Raw genomic sequence first — 18,666 nt, forward strand, 5'->3', positions numbered from 1 at the left:
TTTGTTTCAAAATGTCTTTAAAGGAGAAGCTATTTTGCATATTTTTGTTTTATTTAGCTGCCTTGTGTCAATATTCTAGTCAACACATATATTTACTGTTTGCATTGAAATACTTGGAATGTGCTTTGTTCAGTAGTATTATTTTTTTCCACAGATATAAGAATGTATTATTATTTCATGTATGCTTAATATCATTATCAATCTAATACCAAGTTCTGTAGATAAAACACAGATCCTGCTTGTAGGAAATGCATCTCTTATATTTAGAATATATACAGCACTTTGACACAATCGTTTCCATGCAAATCATCATCAAATTTAGCATCTTAACATTTTTGAGACCTAAGTTTATAATTGTGTGGAAATTACTCATGATTGCTATGACAGAAAGTAACATGGACTCTGGGGAAATAAACTAAAATTTGGAATAAGAACAAAATCATTAGTAGATTTACCTTCCAGTCCCTAACATTCTCTGCCAGTACTTTATCATTAAAGCAACTTTATAGGGCAAATGGAGCATCCTGGGACACCAGGTACTTCCTTGGGAAGCATATGGCAGGCAGCTCAGTTTTTGAGACTTGGAAATGACTGTAGCAGAGGTACTTTATTATACCAACTGTAAATGAAATAAAGCAGACTGACATTATCTATTCACCTCTTGTTTACGTGGCCCAAGGTGTTTTGCAGATGCTGTGCAGATATTTTTCTCTACACAACACTGAAGTTTTATGGACTTACTCTGTCTCACAGGAAGAAGATTTACAGGAAATGGAAGAATCAGCTAAGAAAATGGAAGCTCAGTTTGGTCAGTTCTTTGATCATGTGATTGTGAATGACAATTTACAAGAAGCATCTGCACAGCTGCTGTCTGCAGTACATCGTGCACAGGATGAGCCCCAGTGGGTCCCTGCAGTATGGATATGCTCAGACAATCAGCCCTAATTCTAAACAGCAGGCAGCTTCAGAAAGATTACAGCTTATGTTTTACTTCAAGAATAATCCTAATGTCAGGATTGCAAGAATTTATCTTTGTATGTGAGGGATTTGGAAGAGGATTAGGAAAGAAGCTCCAACAGGAGATATAATCATACTATATTCTGTGTAGCTCTTGAGTATTTTATGTTACACTTGCATCCACTTTTGTACAAAAAGAAGGGAAATACTGTGAGTACTGAATTACAAGAATAAAGAAAAATCTATTTTGTTGCATGTATTTGTGTTATTTACTTACACGTAAGTTCAGAAACTTTCTTTCCTTTTTATTATGCTTGTTCTGGGTTCTATGATGCCTTTACATTCTGGAAGTCTTACAAAGTATATTAAGTAAGAATGTGCTTTTTTTGCATGGTGTATGTCAGCATTATTATTTATGAAGGTATTGGTTTGTTGCTAATCCTTTTTACCTTTAAGATAGGAGCAGTGTTGGCATAATAATAATTACTACAAAACCCAGTTAACTTCATAATAGTGTAAATATATCTTTTCTGCTCTTCCATCAACTCAAGTGAGTACAAACTGACAGAATGTGGACTTACCAAAGAGGAAAATAATCAGAAAACCTTTCTCTTGTTGGTCTGTGGTAGCACGGTCTCCTCAGCAAAGGGTTCCATGCTTGTGGCAACTAAGTTCCTCACTCTCTCCACCTCGTATTTGTAGCTGTCTTGCCGCCTGAGGTACACAGGTGGTAATTTTATTGGCCTGCCTCATCTTGGAGGAAAATCAACAAAAGCTAGTTAAGCAATCTAGAAAGAGGTTATTTACAGACAAGTATTACAGCCACCAGGATGCCTGTTTGTTCTAGAGCCAGGGCTTGTATTCCCTGTTTAGAGGTAAAATGGGAGAGAGCGAAGCCCCAATATGTCATTGATGTGGGTATGTACTGGTGAAGGGTGAGATAGCAGCCTGGTCCGTGACCAGCATCTTTCTCTTTGCCTTTTTTCCGTGTATTATTTCTTACTTTGGGTTTGTTTTTTCCGATTACTTCATTTATCAGTTTAAGACCCTGGCTACAAACTGAACTAGTCCAGAACTCTTTTCTCCTTGCTTTTGGTTGTCTGCAGCCCGAGAGACGACGACTCCCGCTCGGGGCCCCGGAGCTGAGCTCACTCCGATGAGCCAGCCGCCGGCAACAAGGCGCAGTCAAGGAAAAGGGGGAAGCCGGACCTCCCAGCGCTGGGGGCGGGGGGGGGCGCAGTCGCGGCGCAGGGCGGAAGGAGCAGCGGCTCTTCCCCGCAGAGCCGGAGCTGGGCGGGCGTGGCCCATGGCGGCGCGGCGGGCGGGCCCCGGCGTGGTGAGGGGGCGGTGGGGCCGGAGCGGGAGGGGGGCGCGAACGGCTCCGTGGGGCTGCAGCGCGGGGAGCCTGGCGGCGGGAGTTTGGCCCACCTGAGTGCTGTTGCTGAAGGGATGTGGCGGGCCGCTCCCCAGCAGCAGCTGCTCCGGGGAGGCGGAGCTGCAGAGCGCCCCGGTAGCAGAGCGCCCCGGTAGCAGAGCGCCCCGGTAGCAGAGCGCCCCGGTAGCAGAGCGCCCCGGTAGCAGAGCGCCCCGGTAGCAGAGCGCCCCGGTAGCAGAGCGCCCCGGTAGCAGAGCGCCCCGGTAGCAGAGCGCCCCGGTAGCAGAGCGCCCCGGTAGCAGAGCGCCCCGGTAGCAGAGCGCCCCGGTAGCAGAGCGCCCCGGTAGCGCGGCTCCTGCGTCTCCTCTCCGCTGCGGAAGCGGCGGTGCCCGCCCTGCTGCATCCCGCGGGAAGGGGGGAATGTAACCGGCTGCGTGGTCGCACATTTCTGAAGATCTTTGTAGCGGAAGCAAGCAAACATTTCCTTCATGTATTTTTTTATATAAACCTCTCAAAAGAAAATCTGCAAGGCTTTAACAAATCCACTTCAGTATTTTTAAACATTCTGGACATTTAAACCTTTCCTTCTCAGCATCCTGGAATGGACATCCGGGGATTTGGATAGTTCATTTTCCCCGAGTGGCCAGGTGCGTCCCACTGTCTTGTGGCCTGGCTCAGGTGTGCAAACACAGGGTTTGACCGAGGCAGCGGCTGCCTGGTTACTGGGAGTCTCTTGGTTTCGGGGGCATTATTTCGGAGGTACTTTAGAGCACGCAGCAGTTCTTCTTTCCATAACAAAATGTCCATGGGGACCTGTCCCCAAACTCACCCTTTCTATGAAATTTGGGGTAAGTTACTTCAGACTCTGTGAATTTACAATTAGACAAAAGCTGATAGCTCTATGGCAAAGCTAGGAACTGTCACACAGATGGACAGATGAGTATTTACGACTGGCTGCTTGCATGTGCTTTCCTGTGTTGCAAGGAATAAATTATACAGAAATCAATGCACTTGCCAGTTCTGTAGAAGGTAATAGAATAAAAAGGTACTACCGAGTATAGAATTACTACTGCATAGGCAGCGAATGCTGTGTCTTGTTTGTTTTTATGGAGTTTTTTAGCTTTTAGTTTTTTTAAATACTAAGTATCCTAAACATTTACTGCCACAAGGATGTTGGAAATAATAAAAGTAATGAGATCTGACCTTTACCAATATTTTTTTCCCTTATGGTGCACCAGTATAGCGTGACCAGTCCCCACCAGTTTGCTGGAAGCCCCTTAGGGTGTGCAGTTCTCTACCTGTGTAGCAAGTGGCACTTGCTGTCAATCTTCAGCATGGCCAAAATCCAAGTGAGAGATTTGAAGTCTAATCCCACAAACCCTTCCTTGCATGAGGTATCTCATTTGCTTTGGGTAAACAAACCAATGTAAAACTTGCTTATAGGAACCTGTGCCAGCATGCAGAGTGAAGAGTTTTTTAGTGCAAATAATATTTGCTGTCATTGAACAACCTGCCCTTGTTTCAAATGGGAGTAGTTCTGGGTCCCGACCCAGGGGTAGGAGGGTTCAGGTCCAGCTAATCCTGGCTGCTTGAAGTTTATTTTTAGTTCAGAATTAGCTGAGGTTCAATGTGAGGGAGCTGAGCAGCGTGAGGGAGCCTAGACCAGTTCACAGTGCCTCTTTCAGGGAACGACTTCAAATGATATGGGAAAGAAACAAGTGGTAAGTTTATGGCTCCTTGAGTCTTACCAGTCTTACAACCCTTTTTAGTTCTGGTATTTTAATTTTCTGGGCATGGGAAATACTTTTTTGTGTATGTTCTTTCAATATAATTGTGCAATACAAAATCTGAAAGTTAACTCCTTTTTCTAGAGAAGAGAAAGGTACAAGCTCAGTTTCCAATTATTATCTGGAGATCCTTTTAGATTTTAGGTGTTTGACCTGCTGGTAAATTTGTTCAAAATTATATGGAAAAATGGTATTTTGTAATATTTAAAAGCATTTTCATAAGTGAGCTTATTTCCTTTTATTGTTTTTATTATTGTTCTGAATTTACCTCATTAATAGAAAATACTCATCTCAGGTTGTATACTGTACAATTACTGAATGCATAATTTATTACAATATTTTATATTAATTTAAATAGAATAACTAATAAGCTTTGTAGTGAAGGTGATACCTTACATGAAAAGTGGAAATTATTGAAGCTGAAATGTAAGCTGTGTCTCACACAGAGGTTAGCTGTATGTTCCTACTGCAGTGCCCATCAGAACTCTGATAAAGGCATATTAGTCCAGCATGTTTTACATCCTCCTTTTATGTAACATCTCCATTAGGAATGTTTGGCCATTCAGGAGGCATACAGAGAAAAACATACCTTGGATGTTCTGATCTGAAGCTGTTTCCTGAGAGGTGGGTTCATGCTGGCAGAAGCTGATTTTTGTCTCTTGTCTTTCAGTGCCCGCCTCGTGCCCTTCCTCCAGTGCCAAGGTAAAATCATTGCATTCTGTGGAACTGATCATGATACTGTACTGCAGATTTTGAAAGTAGTAACATTAAAATAAATAAGTTTCATAAACATCTCTGAGCACTAAAAATGCTTCTCTTGCTAAATTTTGTCCCAAAATGCTTTACAAGGAATGCAAAGCATTTTAAAGTTTTATAGAAGCCAAGAAATTTTACCATATTACATCAGTTTTAATACTGATGAGAGATAAATCCTTTAAAAACTTTTGGGCAAATATTCCAGTTTTAATGTCTAGTATAGCTTAACTGTTGTTCAGTTTAATCTCTTCTTCCTCTCTCTTTCTTTTATTGTGTGTTCTTTAGTTTATTTGAATCACAAATACTTTAAACCAGGAATTTCAGGAATTAGACTAGATACTCTTTAATAGGAAGTTAGGTATCTATTAGTTTGATGTAGTATAAGGGAAAAATTGGGGTTTTTTCAGTGTGAAATGAAAAGCAATTGTATAGTTTTTATGAGATGGTACTTCAGACTTCCTTCAAAGTACCTCCAAGTAAATGTGATGTTTATGATTGTCGGCAGATAGTGTCTTTTTAGTGACGTATAGGCTCAAATGTTTCATAACTTCTGTTAGTTTGTTATATACCAGGCAGTAAGACAAGTTTTAATTAGCCAGGTGATTAAAGCGTTTAATCTGATCCACAGCTAGCCAATCAAGAAACTGTGCATAGTCACCAACAAAGTGTTGAATCTTGCTGATTGCTTCATACCCTTTACCCTGTTATACACAGCTGCTCATTAAGAGGAGGGGGGATAAGGAAATTAAGCATGAAAGCAGCAGAGTGAATTTCATGGTTGTGAATTGTAATTGATTCAAAACTAACTTTCTTTTCATCTTTTTACACTGCTTGTCAACAACTTTCCTTCTTTTCAATATGAAGTGGAAGCCAAGGTGAGTTATTAAAGAGAACTACAAACCTTGGTAGTTCCTTTTGGTGCCAATCATTCTCTCTTTAAAGATGGAGCCTTATACTTTTCCTAAATGCAGGCTGATTATTTAAACTGGATACCCGTGCATTGTTAGAACTGTTGTTTTTCTCTGCTCTCTTTACTGTTAGCTATTTCCATCAAGGTAACTGAAATGTTGCCACTGTGCTTTAAACAGGAAGTTTATTTTTCAGAGCATTATTCAGAGTATTTCAGTTTATCGCTTAACACACATGCATGTATGTAGTGAGCCTTTGCTGCACATAAGACTTCTTACCCTAATTTCTTACTGTGTTTTCCTACCATCTTCTGTACTCTCCTCTTCCTTGTGTGAACTGGTGAATTGTCATCCTACCTGTAAAAACAAAGGATGTCATAATCTGTAAAAAAGAATGTATTTCTTAACTTGCAATAGGATGGCTGTTAAAAAAAGGAAATTGAGATTTCTCCTTGCTGTTCACCCATACTTCTGTTTTATGTTATGCAGATGAAATTCCACTCAGTCGTCCCAAAAAAAGGAAACCCAAAGGAAAGACTCCATTAGGTACGGTCCTGCCAAGACTAAAAACTGTTCTTTTATTCCTTCTATTTTTTCCTTTCTAACTTCTTTGCATAATTCATTAAATAGATATTTCCAGCTGTAAGCTGCTTATGTTGAATGTGTTAAGCACTCAAATTTTTGAATGAACTAAGATAAAATTCATTTAGCAGTCTGGTTCAATTTCAGTCCTTGGCCAAATAAAGTCATAAGTTAATTACTCCATTATCACTGAAGAGTTGACTGTAAAAGATAATTATTTGTTGGTTACTTTTGCATAATAAATGTTTATAAAAGATGGGTAAACTTGACTTTGAAGTGGAAACGAAGATTCAGTTGTTACCATAAAAATTGCGGTCCTTGAAGGCACTATTAAAAAGCAGGTACAATGTAAAATGGAGAAGTAATTTTATCTTTCTGCATCTGATCATGCAAGTTAATGCTACTGCACTATAATATAAATTCATTTTAACCTTTCACAGAAATAAAATTCCTCCAAAGTATAATAATTAATTGCTCAGACTGGAGTAAATATCCTTCAGTGGATTTTTTTCTGCTCCTTTTTTATTCTTGTACTGTATGTTTAGTATTTAAATTTTCCTTTGATGTGATGCCATTTTGCCTTAGCCCATATCTGTGTGGATCACCATGCAATAATTTTTTTTTTCCTTGGCTATTGCATTATAATTTTTGCACATAGAAAAGAGAAATATAGAGGTGTAGTTCTTTCCAGTGATGGATTCTTTTCAGGTAGCCCTCTGCTGTATGCCCAAATGGGAATGTGCTACTTTTTGGATACTTAAATTCCCTCAGAGTATGATACTGTTACTGTGAAATACCTTTGGATATTTCCACTTCTCATCATTGATTCTCAACTCTCACATTTCCTATAGCCAATGCATTTTCATCTCAGTTGTTGCTCAGCTGGGCAACAATGTGGTAAATGGCAGCTTTCTTTTGCCTGTTTCTCAGTGGCTCTGAATTCAGGCTGCTGGGTCTTTTCCTGTGGTTTTTAGATGGAATTGTGCAAGCAGCGGTTCGTCGGCAGTCTGAAAGCAGCGAGCCCCTGACCCCTGAACCTCCTGATGCCCCTCCTCAGAGGAAACGCAAGAAGAAGAAAGTACCTGCTGGTATGTGAGATAGCAGTAGATGGGAAAGAGAAGTGAATAAAACTTGGGAACACAGAAATGTTATTGGACAATGTCTATTTAGTTTTAAAACATTTCATATGCTTCTTTACCTAAAATAGCTGAAAGTAATCTCTGTGTGAGTGGTAGCTTAGAGTTTCACTTTCTGGTTTCAGATTACATTGAGTACAAACCTCCATGAATATAATGGATATACAGTTTTGGAAATTATGTTATACTTTGCATCATTCAAAGCTCAGATCATTACTTTTTTTGCTACTCTTTTTATATAATAACTATTTATGTATTTAGGTGAATGTATTTCCATTTTTATGAAAGCTCTGAAACTTTCATGTTGGGTTGTTTTTTTTTAATCTTCAGATTCTGAGACCTCCTTTACCCAGCAGAATGTGGCATCCCTATTTCAGAATGGAAATGGCATGGATGTCCCTGAAGCTGAAGAAACGGTGATCCGCAAACAGAGAAGAAGAGCAAAGTGAGACAAAACTAGTATAGCTCATAATCTAGATTAACTGTAACAGTGAATGTGGTTGAAGAGTATTTGGCATTGTCATTTGGCAAAAAAGTAAAATCTTGAAGCCTACAATACCGTTCAGCCTGTGTACACTTCTTTCCAGGGTTAAGATCTAACTTTTTTCACTTCGTCATTCTGTGCATTCCTGGATGCATCACAGCTCTAAAACCATGTTCATTAGCCTAATAGTTCTGCCACAGACATGAAAAAATTAGAATTTTCAACTGCTTTCTATCATTCTTACTATTTTAATTATATGAAAGTTAGCTTTTTTCCCCAATTATTCTGGTATGTTCTAACTGTTAATCTCTTGATATGGAATTAGTCTTATGGTTTTAGTCAACTACCTGCATGGGAACTTTAGTCCTTAAAATTATAAACAGGGTAATAATATACAGGTCATAGTCTGATGGGTTCTTACCAGTCAGGTTAGGCATGTTAAATGTTCATAGGAGGCTTTGGATTTTACACAGTACCTCCTTTCTCTGTCCCACTGTGTGTTCTGTGCCAATAGGAAACCTCGGCCAGCTGAAGTGAGCTCCAATGAGCTGGAAGTGGAGGAGGAAGACATCATTGAAGATGAGCACAGAAAGAGCCCAGATCAGCAGCCTGTGTTTGCTGCTCCCACTGGAATTAGTCAGCCTGTTAGCAAAGTGTTTGTTGAAAAAAATCGTGAGTTCATATTGTGATTTAAGTAATTTAAGAACATTCTTGCAATTAGAGGAAGCATTATTGTATCTAAAAGCTAAATACTGTAGTATTGGGAAGAATTTTTTTAAAGTTTTCCAAAACAAAAATTATTTGGAAATAAACATGCATGATGATTTTTCAACAGTGAATGGTGGTGTTGCTGTACTGGTATATTTGGTTTGATTTTTTAATTCCATGGTGGAGGTGAAAAAGGTTTCAAAGTACCTAGCTGAGCTTTTTTGACTTAATATTGTCACAGTACATTAAGAAGAAACTATTACTTACAAAAAGTCTTTCAGTGCAAGTTTTTTGCAGGGCGTTTGTGTTTTCTGTTGTTTTGTTTGGGTTTTTTTTTTGTCCCAGGGAACACTGAGTAATTTCCCAAAGTGCTTTGCACATTGTTAACTCCATAACCTGACCCACCAGGATGCATCATTCTGACCAGAGGCATCCTGTATCAATGTAAGCTGACAAAGGGCAGGAAGGGGGGAGAAGAAATTTCTGATGCTTACAGCTTTTTAACACTAATTAGGCATTAATGTAGAAATGATGGTGAAAGGAAACAGAGCTCTCTAAAACTGATCTCCTTATCCTTTCAGGGCGTTTTCATGCAGCTGACCGTGCAGAATTAATTAAAACCACTGAAAATATCAATGTACTTTTGGATGTGAAGGCTTCGTGGACTACTAGAGATGTTGCCCTCTCAGTGCACCGAAGTTTCAGGTGAAAGATAAATGTTCTGATATAAATAAACATAAATCGGGGGTTTGGTTTGAGTTTTTGGGGTTTTTTTCTCCCTGAAATTAGTTTCTTTCCTCTATAGTTGTGGTGTATTTTTATTTCTTTTGGTCGTTCTGGATTCAACAGCTATGAAGTTTATCATTCCTCTAGCGTTTTGTATTTGTTGTCAAAATTATAAATTTCTAGTGTAGACATCACGTGTGAAATACAGTGATGTATAAAGAATAACTAAGAAATTAATATTGCAAAGATTCAGACAGAATCTCAATAGCAAGAGATTGAGCTGATAACCAAAACATTAGTCACCTACAGAAGTGTGTTAGAAAGTAGGACTGACCCATCATGTGTATTACCAGAATAAAAATACCTGAATTCAGACAGTTCTGAAAGAAAAATCGTGGTTGGTGGGAAAGCGGGAGGAGTGAAATTACACTGGGGGAATAAGCTTGCACATAAATAGTAAAACCATTACTTTTTAATATGCAGTTGTTTTGTAATAGAGAATGGGAAGGTAACAGCCATCTTCTGTGGTCTGTTTTACCTGGAAGCCTGTGCTCAAGCTTTTCCTTAGCAATGAGGATATTGAAAAGATTGCCTTGGGGACAAGTTAGAATGTTGTGTAAGTGTAAGGGGCAGTGGTCTTGGGAAACTACAGGCAGCTACAAGTGAAAGTATTTGATGCCTGTGGCTGTAATGAATGGAAGGTAAAACATCTGTTTTCTTTTAAGTGCTCAGGTTATGGTGCATCTTGTGTGACAGGAGGAAACAAAACTCTTGCTTAGAATTTTTTTAACTAGAACAGAAAAAGCACTCAGAAACAATCTCTTGAAACAGGTTGAACAGATGCATTCATAGGCCTTTTCTATCTATAGCTAATTCAAGATGTTAAAACTGGTCTAACGTTCTTTCCTCCATTCAGGGTCTTGGGCCTCTTCACCCATGGCTTCCTTGCTGGTTATGCTGTATGGAACATCGTGGTTATCTACATTTTGGCAGGAAATGAGCTTTCCATGGTTTCTAACCTGCTTGAGCAGTATAAGACAATAGCATACCCAGCTCAAAGTTTGTTCTATTTTTTGCTTTCTATAAGTACAGTCTCAGCCTTTGACAGGTAAAGTATATTTGTATTTGAAAGGTGTATATATATAATTTGTGTATATGATGTTCCTTTCTCCTTTGGCACATGTTGATTTGCTGTTGATTATTTAATTGATATACTCAAAGAATGATTTTTCATATGGCTTACTAAACACAGAAGGGTGTATTTGTGCATCCAGACCTTTGGTACTCATTTCTGTCTGGTGCTTGCACCCTGCTTCAATGTACTGCTGCTGTTTGTGGGATCAGGAGGTGAAGCAAATGTAAGAGCTGACCTGTTTTTTCACGGTGGGACTGTGAAGAGGGGTAGAGAGCAGCAAATGTTTCTATCAGGTTCACATTCATATGAATCCATTGCCTAGTCAGGTTTGAAACATAGCTGAGCATACAGTTTTCCTGGCTTAGCTGGGGCTTCGGCATTACAGATTAAGAGTGGGACTGAAAAGAAAGAAGCTCAAAAAAGATCATTCACTACATTAATGGATATTACAAATGTTTCTTTTATTTACAGATAGGATAAGCCAGTGGGGGAGTTGGTGCTATGAAAAAAATTGTGACTTCTTTCCCTCCAAGGATGGCAGGGAGGAATCCCAAGTTACTCACATTTGCTCCTGTAAGCAGTGTAAGCACTTAGATTAGCATGGACGCTGAACTGAATGGCAAAGATTACAGGGGACAGATGTCCCCAGATTCTCCTTGTTTCAGAAAGGGCTGCAGTGTGAAACTTTATGGAGCATCCTCCTTCGTTTTGGAATTGGCATAGTGAGGACCGTTGCTATGTGTGTAGGATGTAGTTGTAGATTAAGGCACTGTTACAAAGGCAGAAAAAATACCTTGCAGAAAGTAAAAGAACAATAGAATACTGTTAGAGGAATAATAACATTGTCGTACTGGGCTGTGTTAATGACTCTTGATTTTTTTATCAGGATTGATCTGGCAAAAGCATCCATTGCACTGAGGGGCTTTCTTACCCTAGACCCAGCAGCACTAGCTTCTTTCTGTAAGTATTTTGAAGTGGATTGGAAAGCTGTCCAGAAAATATGGTAAATGGAAAACTCCTCCATACTCTTTTTACTGAAATATTCCTCCCAGCTTATTTTCTGCTTTAGAATAAATGACTTGCTCAGTAGTTGATAATAGCAGTGGCCATAATCACTTTGTTCCATATTTTTTAAAGCATTTTCAATAGTAGCATTAGTAGGGCTGTTAGTGAGATAGTTCTTTTCCATTTCTGAATATTGAACATAAATCTAACAAAAAAACAAGAATCACAAGATAGAAGCTTTGATATAGCTCATGGATTGCAAAAGTGCAGAAATCAGATTTTGATAATTTTTTTCTTTAAAGAAAAAAGAATGAATTAAAGTAGACTATGATTGGAGGCAGTGGAGTGAAAGGAAAGAAAATGTAGTGATTAGTACCATGTCATGGATGAAACAGCATTTTGGGATTTTATCTGACACTATTAATTCCATTTCTTCCAGTGTACTTTGCTGCTCTTATCTTATCCTTAAGCCAGCAGATGACATGTGACAGAATCAACCTCTACACGCCACCTTCGGAAAATGGCAGTATCTGGTAGGAAACGAGAAATCATTTCTGTAAATTACAGCATAGCTCACTTAGGGACCTTTGTCAAACTGGCAGATTGAAGAGATTGTACAAGATATGTAAGAAAGTATTGATGAAGGATGGTATTTCTGAACCTGCCTTTGAGCTTGCCCTGAATATTTGCTATTTTCACTAAAAAATAAGAACTCAAAGATGAGTTTGGTCATGCTGTTTGCAAATCCATTATACCTTAAACAAGAGTTGGAATGATGCTGGAAATGTCATCCGGCAGGAACCTTAAGAATCTCTTTTGCTTGGGAGTGGGACCCTGATGAGGTAAGCAACCATTTTGGGTTCAAGGGCAGGGTATTCTGTAGACAGACAACACTGTCTTTGAAGGAGTCTGCCACAGGATGCATGGGCTTAGCAGACACAGCTAGCATTTCAATAAAAACCATCATTTCAGTTTAGGTGATCACATCCAAAACTGTTAGTTTCTGAAGTGCCTATTAATGGACTCAAATTCTGGTAGCATGAATTTTTAAAGTAAACCAGGAGAAGTAGAACAAAAGCATTTATGTGAAAATTTGCTGGTTTGGGCAGTTAGTTTTTTGTGGGGGTGGAGGTTTAGGGTTTCCGTGATCTTTGGTAATTGTTCTCTTTACTAGGCCTTTGCAATGCAAGACCATCATGGATGGTACAAGTAGCTCTCTTTTCACATCTGGTTTAGAAAACTTGTTTTGATGTTACTCTGTTGCAATTCTTATTGTAACTTCTTTGCACCAATGATTGTGGGTCTAAGATTGAGTCAAAGAAAGAAACTAAAAATTTCTAGCCAGGCAAAAGCCTGGAAAAAAGCTAGAGAAAAATGTAACTAATTCTTTGTCTCTCTTGTTTTTCACATTGCTTGTAGTTAAGTTCTATCACTGTGCATCAAGCACTTTACACCAGTGCTGTAACTTGTTTTCACTTCAGGACCAATGAATTTGGTCCTCAGAAAGCTCTATATAAAAAAGCAGTATATTTTGAATAAATCAGAGTTTTACTCTCACAGCTTTCTAAGTCCAGTCTCTTCGTTCCCATCCTGCCTCAACAGCGACAAATGATGACTGATGGTTTGATGTGTCTTTCCCAGGACTGCAGGTACAGAGGCAGAAATTGTTCATTCGTGGGTTGTGGTGAATCTCGTAGTGTCTGTTCTAGTTGGGACAAGTTGGATCTTCTTAAGTTCCCGGCCAGAGCTGGACCACAGTGAAGGTAGGAAACATTAATAGGCAAAATGTTGTTTATTCAAATTGTTGGGATTTTCTATCTGCTGTGCTCTGCATTTGGTGTTCAAGACTAGTCCTGAGAAATTTTGTGACTGAGGAAGAACAAGTATCTCTTAGCAACTTTGCACAGCAAATGCTTTTTAGGATACTGGTGTCTGTGTTTGGTATTATAAACATATTTTAAAAATAAAAGCTTTATTTGTCCTGTCTGAAGCAACATGGATTTTGAAACATTATAGAAGGTCTCTTTTCAATGAAGAGAAAAATAATTTAAAATATTTGAACAATATTTTAAATATTTGAAATGCATTTATTCTATGTGTGTCTTAGAAAATTCTCTAATGTTATTAATGTTCCTTCTGCAAGTGCTAAATAGGGTACAAGTTCAGTATTATTTTCAATAGGACATTGCAGTAGTTTTGGGAACTCCCTAGCTTTGAAAAGCCAGATTTGTGCTTGCAGAACAGGACTTCAGATGAGGACGGCTTGTGCTGGTCCAGGCTGGAGGAGGGGGAAGCAAGTTCTTCTCATTGAAGAAACTTGGCTAGAAACTGGGCCTTCTTCCTTTTGTGTTCCACCTGGGATCCAAAAGGTGTGTCCTAACTCAGCATTCCTGTCAAGTGCATGGAGCCTGTCACTTGAAGGTATGCTGTACATAAAAATCCTAAGTTTCAACTTAAAAGTCAAAACATCCTAAGAACACCGTGACTTGAAGCACAGGTTTGTGTTTGGGAGGCTGAGGATTCAACATGCCTCTTCAAATTACTTCTGAATTTTAATGTAAACATGTCCGTATTTCAGCTGGCTCCAGTTACTGTGTTTATTTCTAATAAATCATGTACTGACTTAAAAACCCCAAACAACTAAGTGCCAGCTTTTACAGTCCTCAATGGTAAAATTTATAACTGCTAACATTGTCACCAATCCTGTCAGTTTTGGGGAGCAGCAATAGTTTTCTAAAAATATTGGTGGCCCTTGCCATCACTGAGTTGTTGATGATATGATTGGGATGAAAAGCAGGAGGCTTGGGGGAATGCCAGGGTACTTTTCAGGAATAATGGAATTGTATTCAGGTGAAAGTTTTGAAAGAAAATGTAATTCTTTCCTTTCTCTTTTAGAATTGATGTTTCATTCTGAAATTGAGGAATTTCCTCACGGAGATGTCATACCCAGAGTCCAGCCATAAGTGTGGAACAAGAATCTGCATATATTGTAGCTGTGACTGATGGCTCAATATGTTGTATTATAGCTATGTATTATAATTTTCATAAAGAAAAAAGTGTATTTTTATATTGTATATATTTAATGTTGATCTTTTTATGTATGTTACAGTTTCCAAATGTGATTGAAAACTTTTATATTTTTGCTTTTTATTTTACAAAGTAGATTATCCCTAGTGCATAAAGTCAAGGTGATTTTGTAAATACTGCTACGTACATAGCCAAAGACACTAGAAGGATGCAGAAGATAAGGTGTTCAGTGCTTTGTTGACTGCTGTACAGTCTTCAACAACCCACTTTTGTTACTAATGCAAACAGCAGTTAGCTTATCTGATTTGGTTAAACATTTTCTAGAGATTAAAAAAAAAATCTTACAACAAAAGTAGCCTAAGGAAAATTTATAACAAAAGAGAGGTAGGAAATATAAACCTCATCAAGTTAGTAATCTTAAAATAATCTACATTTATTTGTCATAAAATATTTTTTGAGAATAAAGGATTAAATTGACAGGGATTTTATTTAGTAATCCATAAAAGAGGATTATTAAAATCCACTTTTTAAATCTTCATTTAGTTCTCTTGACAAAAATCTTGATGATAACAAGTTCTTACAGGCTGATGTGGATACAAGACAAAGAAGTTTTAATGTTGCAACACTTTGGTCAGTTCATTTTGTGAACATCTTCACATCATTTTGTGTTGCCAACAGGATGTATCCATGTCCTGTAATTTCTCAACAGTCAAGAAGTGTAACTGTTCCAAAGCCATTCACAAGAATAGTGTTATGATTTCTCCTGATCTGGTATTGCAAGAGCAGTCATTTTATTCACTGCTCTTTCTAAACAGACTTGGATTTCATAGATGCTAAAAATGTTCCTACCTATTTTGATGGAGATTGTTTTCTGCCAAATTGTTGTTTTGTGTTAGGATAGAATGGGAAGTTTCTTCCTAATATTACAAGAAAATGCTTATTAAATTAACCCAAAAAGTCTGCAGCAACCCACCTATGCAGTGACGTAGTAGTAATCATGGCAGGCGATGGGTTCTGCTGACGAGATCCAACATACCTTTTCCTTTATATTAAAGTGGCAAAATGAAAGCATTGCAGATGTGAACAAATGCAGATATATTGCAGCAAGAAACAATCTCCTTAGTAAACACAGATAAGGTCTAGTTTGGAAACCATTTATCAAGAAAATGTCACCTAAAGCCCAAAACTTGTTTGTATGCGTTACTTAACATATATTGATTTTGCCTTGTTTGATTTAATACCTGTGTCTGTGGGTGGTTGTAAAAGGGGTGCACTTGTCAAAGTTCACTAAAGAATTACTGAACTTTTTTAGTAGTGAAGTAAGAGTATCCAGATAATACTTGAAAGGAAATGTCAAAGAGCTTTCAGTGCTAACTGTGCTAACTTTGTGCTGTTACCTGAGTTGCTTCAAAGCAAACATGGGAACGTGAATAACTAGGGCTGTTTCTGCCCTGGTGAGGACTTGTGTTCTTTTGTGTCCATTCAGCAAATTTAGTTATTCAAAAATTCAGTGTTCATGACATCTTTTAAATGCCGTGACAATGTTGGCAGGGAGGAAAAAGACATCTACAAGAATTAAAAGATGTTCCACAGCTGTTGGCTGCATTCTGAGGTGTTCAGTTTGCTGTGGAAAGGAGCCCTTAGCCTCTATTAGAAACTGTTGTGGCTCTTGTGTCTATATTTTTGTAAAACTAGAGCTAAATTACAGCTGGCACTGCACTGTACATTAAAATGGAGAGATTCAGGGTGCTGATCTCCTTCAGTTGTGCATTGATGTTCTTGCCATGATTTGGCTGTAGGAGATGAGGGATGATACAGGAAGTGTTCCATGTAGCTTGCCACCACACTTTCTCCTGATGTTGTGTGTTTGCTTACAGAGTCATTTACCTCCTGAAGACAAGATTATTAATGACATGGCTGCATGATTTTTCTTTGATCTTGGTATGGTCAGAAATACCATTTTGCCCATAAAATACAGAGGTCAGCAGAAGTGTGCTGAGGCATTACATCAGTACAGGAAAAACTTGGATAACATCATCGCTTGATTTCTGACATTAACACTAGGATTGGCCTTCCAGCTATCCCTTTGACAAAGTGATGCCAGCCAAGAGCCAGATTCATTCTTATTGTGAAATATTATAGTCTTTATATGTTTGAGCAGGGATTGAATTAATGAACTTAATAGGATCAGTATTTCAAGCCAGGCTTGCCTTTCCTGTGTATATTTTTAGGAGAGTCTGAGTATATCCGTATTTAAATTAATGAGTTTTGAGGTTGCCATATAAAAAGCACAATAAACAGTTTGATGGCTAATTATCTATTTTACAAAATACTTTTCATTCCATTAAGCCTCACAGTGGAATATAAGTTTAAGTGAGCTTTTTTTTTTAGTTTCTTGTAAAGTCTTAGAACATGTTTACAAAATACTTGTTTAATTCTAGAACATGCAATATTTGTAGAAGCCTTAACTGAAATGCCCTTGTGCATTTCCATATCATTGTTTTTAATTCATTTGTGTTAATGAAAAAAAGTTTTCAGATATGTTGGTGCCAAGGTCTTGTTTTTACATATATGAAACATATATTAAACAATTGCTGTAAACTAGTTAGAAATGATGGTACTACTTTGTCTTGTTTCCAATTGTTTAGTCTGCTTAAAATAAATCAGTCTGTCTGAGGATTTGGGATGGGAGGCTGAGGGGCTGTCTGGGGCTGCTCCAGACTTGGGTGGATAAAAGCCCCATGCAGCCTGAGCAGAGGCTGGACTCCAAAGCTAAATTGGAAAACTAGAACTTAAGTTACTGTAGTAATTTAATATTTGGTTAATTTCGACTTGGTTTAAACATTACTCTCTCAAGGCAATTTTCTCAAAATGAAGCCAAGGGGACATCAATTTGCAGAGTGTCTTTTTAATGTAGTTTTGGTATTGCTGAGGTAAACTTTAGAAGGGTTATGATTAGGTGAGAATTACTCGCTTGTAGATTTCCAGCAGAATGTATTTAAATGACTGAAGACTTTGGGAGATCAGAGAAAACCATTAGGTAAATACCTACAGCTAAGCCTAAGCCTTACCTGTCTCTTCCTTGTTTCCTCATAGCGGTGTGGACGGTGCTATTGCATTCCTCAGGGCGGCTGTGCTTGAAATTGCTGTGTAAGTCCCCAGATACTTGCAGAAAGGCTGTTTTCCCTGGGTGTTATTTTTGTACTGTGCCCCCAGGGCTGCTCTCTCCCTTCACGGAGGCCAAAAGGAGGCCTCCCAGCCTGAGACCCGCCGGCTGCTGCTTCTGGGGACAGGTGCTTTTGGGGATGTTTTTTCCTGCCTTGTGTCGCCCTCCCGTCCCCGGTGCGTTTATTTGCCGAGCAGCTTGTCCGCCGCAGTCACCTCGCTGCCCCTCAGCCCTGCCCCTGCCACCCCGCTCGGCCTCAGCCCTGCCCTGCCCGTCCCGCTCCCCCTGAGCCCTGCCCGTCCCGCTCCCCCTGAGCCCTGCCCGTCCCGCTCCCCCTGAGCCCTGCCCTGCCTATCCTGCTCCCCCTGAGCCCTGCCCTGCCCGTCCCGCTCCCCCTCAGCCCTGCCCTGCCTATCCCGCTCCCCCTCAGCCCTGGCCTGCCCATCCCGCTCCCCCTCAGCCCTGGCCTGCCCATCCCGCTCCCCCTCAGCCCTGCTCATCCCGCTCCCCCTCAGCCCTGCCCTGCCCGTCCCGCTCCCCCTCAGCCCTGCCCTGCCCATCCCGCTCCCCTCAGCCCTGCCCGTCCCGCTCCCCTCAGCCCTGCCCTGCCCATCCCGCTCCCCCTCAGCCCTGCCCTGCCCATCTCGCTCCCCCTCAGCCCTGCCCTGCTCATCCCGCTCCCCCTCAGCCGTTTTCCCGCCCTGCCCGCGCGGGCAGCGGTCACGGCCGCCAGGGGGCGGTGGCGGGGCCGCCGTGTCGGACTCGGCCCGAGGGAAGCGGCTGCGCTGCCGTCGGTCGTTGGTTTGGGGCAACGCGATCGGCTATTCAGAGGGACACCAGCAGGCCTCAAACAGTGATACAGAGACAAAAAGCAAGATCTTCTCGTGGATAAACATCCATACGCACTGCTAGAT

General features: G+C 39.9%; 2 protein-coding genes and 1 long non-coding RNA gene across 3 annotated transcripts in view; 2 read left to right on the plus strand and 1 right to left on the minus strand.

Moving 5' to 3' along the window:
* Positions 1–1,212, plus strand: part of MPP4 (MAGUK p55 scaffold protein 4) — a 26,076-nt gene extending 24,864 nt beyond the window's left edge. Inside the window, 1 exon segment of the mRNA XM_030277712.4 lies at positions 754–1,212. Coding sequence (XP_030133572.1) covers positions 754–945 — 192 coding nt within the window. The 3' untranslated portion in view covers positions 946–1,212.
* Positions 830–2,525, minus strand: LOC115495998 (uncharacterized). Its single transcript, XR_012057018.1, has 2 exons — positions 2,386–2,525; positions 830–1,671 (listed from the first exon to the last, which is right to left on the minus strand). It is a non-coding gene; the product is annotated as an uncharacterized lncRNA (long non-coding RNA).
* TMEM237 (transmembrane protein 237) lies at positions 1,658–17,198 on the plus strand. The gene is made up of 13 exons (XM_072932378.1): positions 1,658–3,681; positions 4,790–4,821; positions 5,740–5,750; positions 6,273–6,329; positions 7,340–7,453; positions 7,832–7,946; positions 8,500–8,657; positions 9,275–9,398; positions 10,336–10,527; positions 11,441–11,514; positions 11,999–12,092; positions 13,201–13,322; positions 14,455–17,198. The coding sequence occupies exons 1-13, from the start codon at positions 3,559–3,561 to the stop codon at positions 14,520–14,522; spliced, it is 1,284 nt and encodes a 427-aa protein (XP_072788479.1). The 5' UTR covers positions 1,658–3,558; the 3' UTR covers positions 14,523–17,198.
* Positions 17,199–18,666: the final 1,468 nt, after the last annotated feature.

The sequence above is a fragment of the Taeniopygia guttata genome, chromosome 7 (genome assembly GCF_048771995.1).
Source record: "Taeniopygia guttata chromosome 7, bTaeGut7.mat, whole genome shotgun sequence".
NCBI lineage: Eukaryota > Metazoa > Chordata > Aves > Passeriformes > Estrildidae > Taeniopygia > Taeniopygia guttata.

Bases quoted from the DNA above. Each gene is read 5' to 3' on its own strand.
- TMEM237 (XM_072932378.1), top strand. From the start codon at position 3,559: ATGGTGCACCAGTATAGCGTGACCAGTCCCCACCAGTTTGCTGGAAGC. The intron at 6,330-7,339 runs GTACGGTCCTGC...TGTGGTTTTTAG, and splicing joins CAAAGGAAAGACTCCATTAG to ATGGAATTGTGCAAGCAGCG. The intron at 12,093-13,200 runs GTAGGAAACGAG...TGTCTTTCCCAG, and splicing joins TCGGAAAATGGCAGTATCTG to GACTGCAGGTACAGAGGCAG.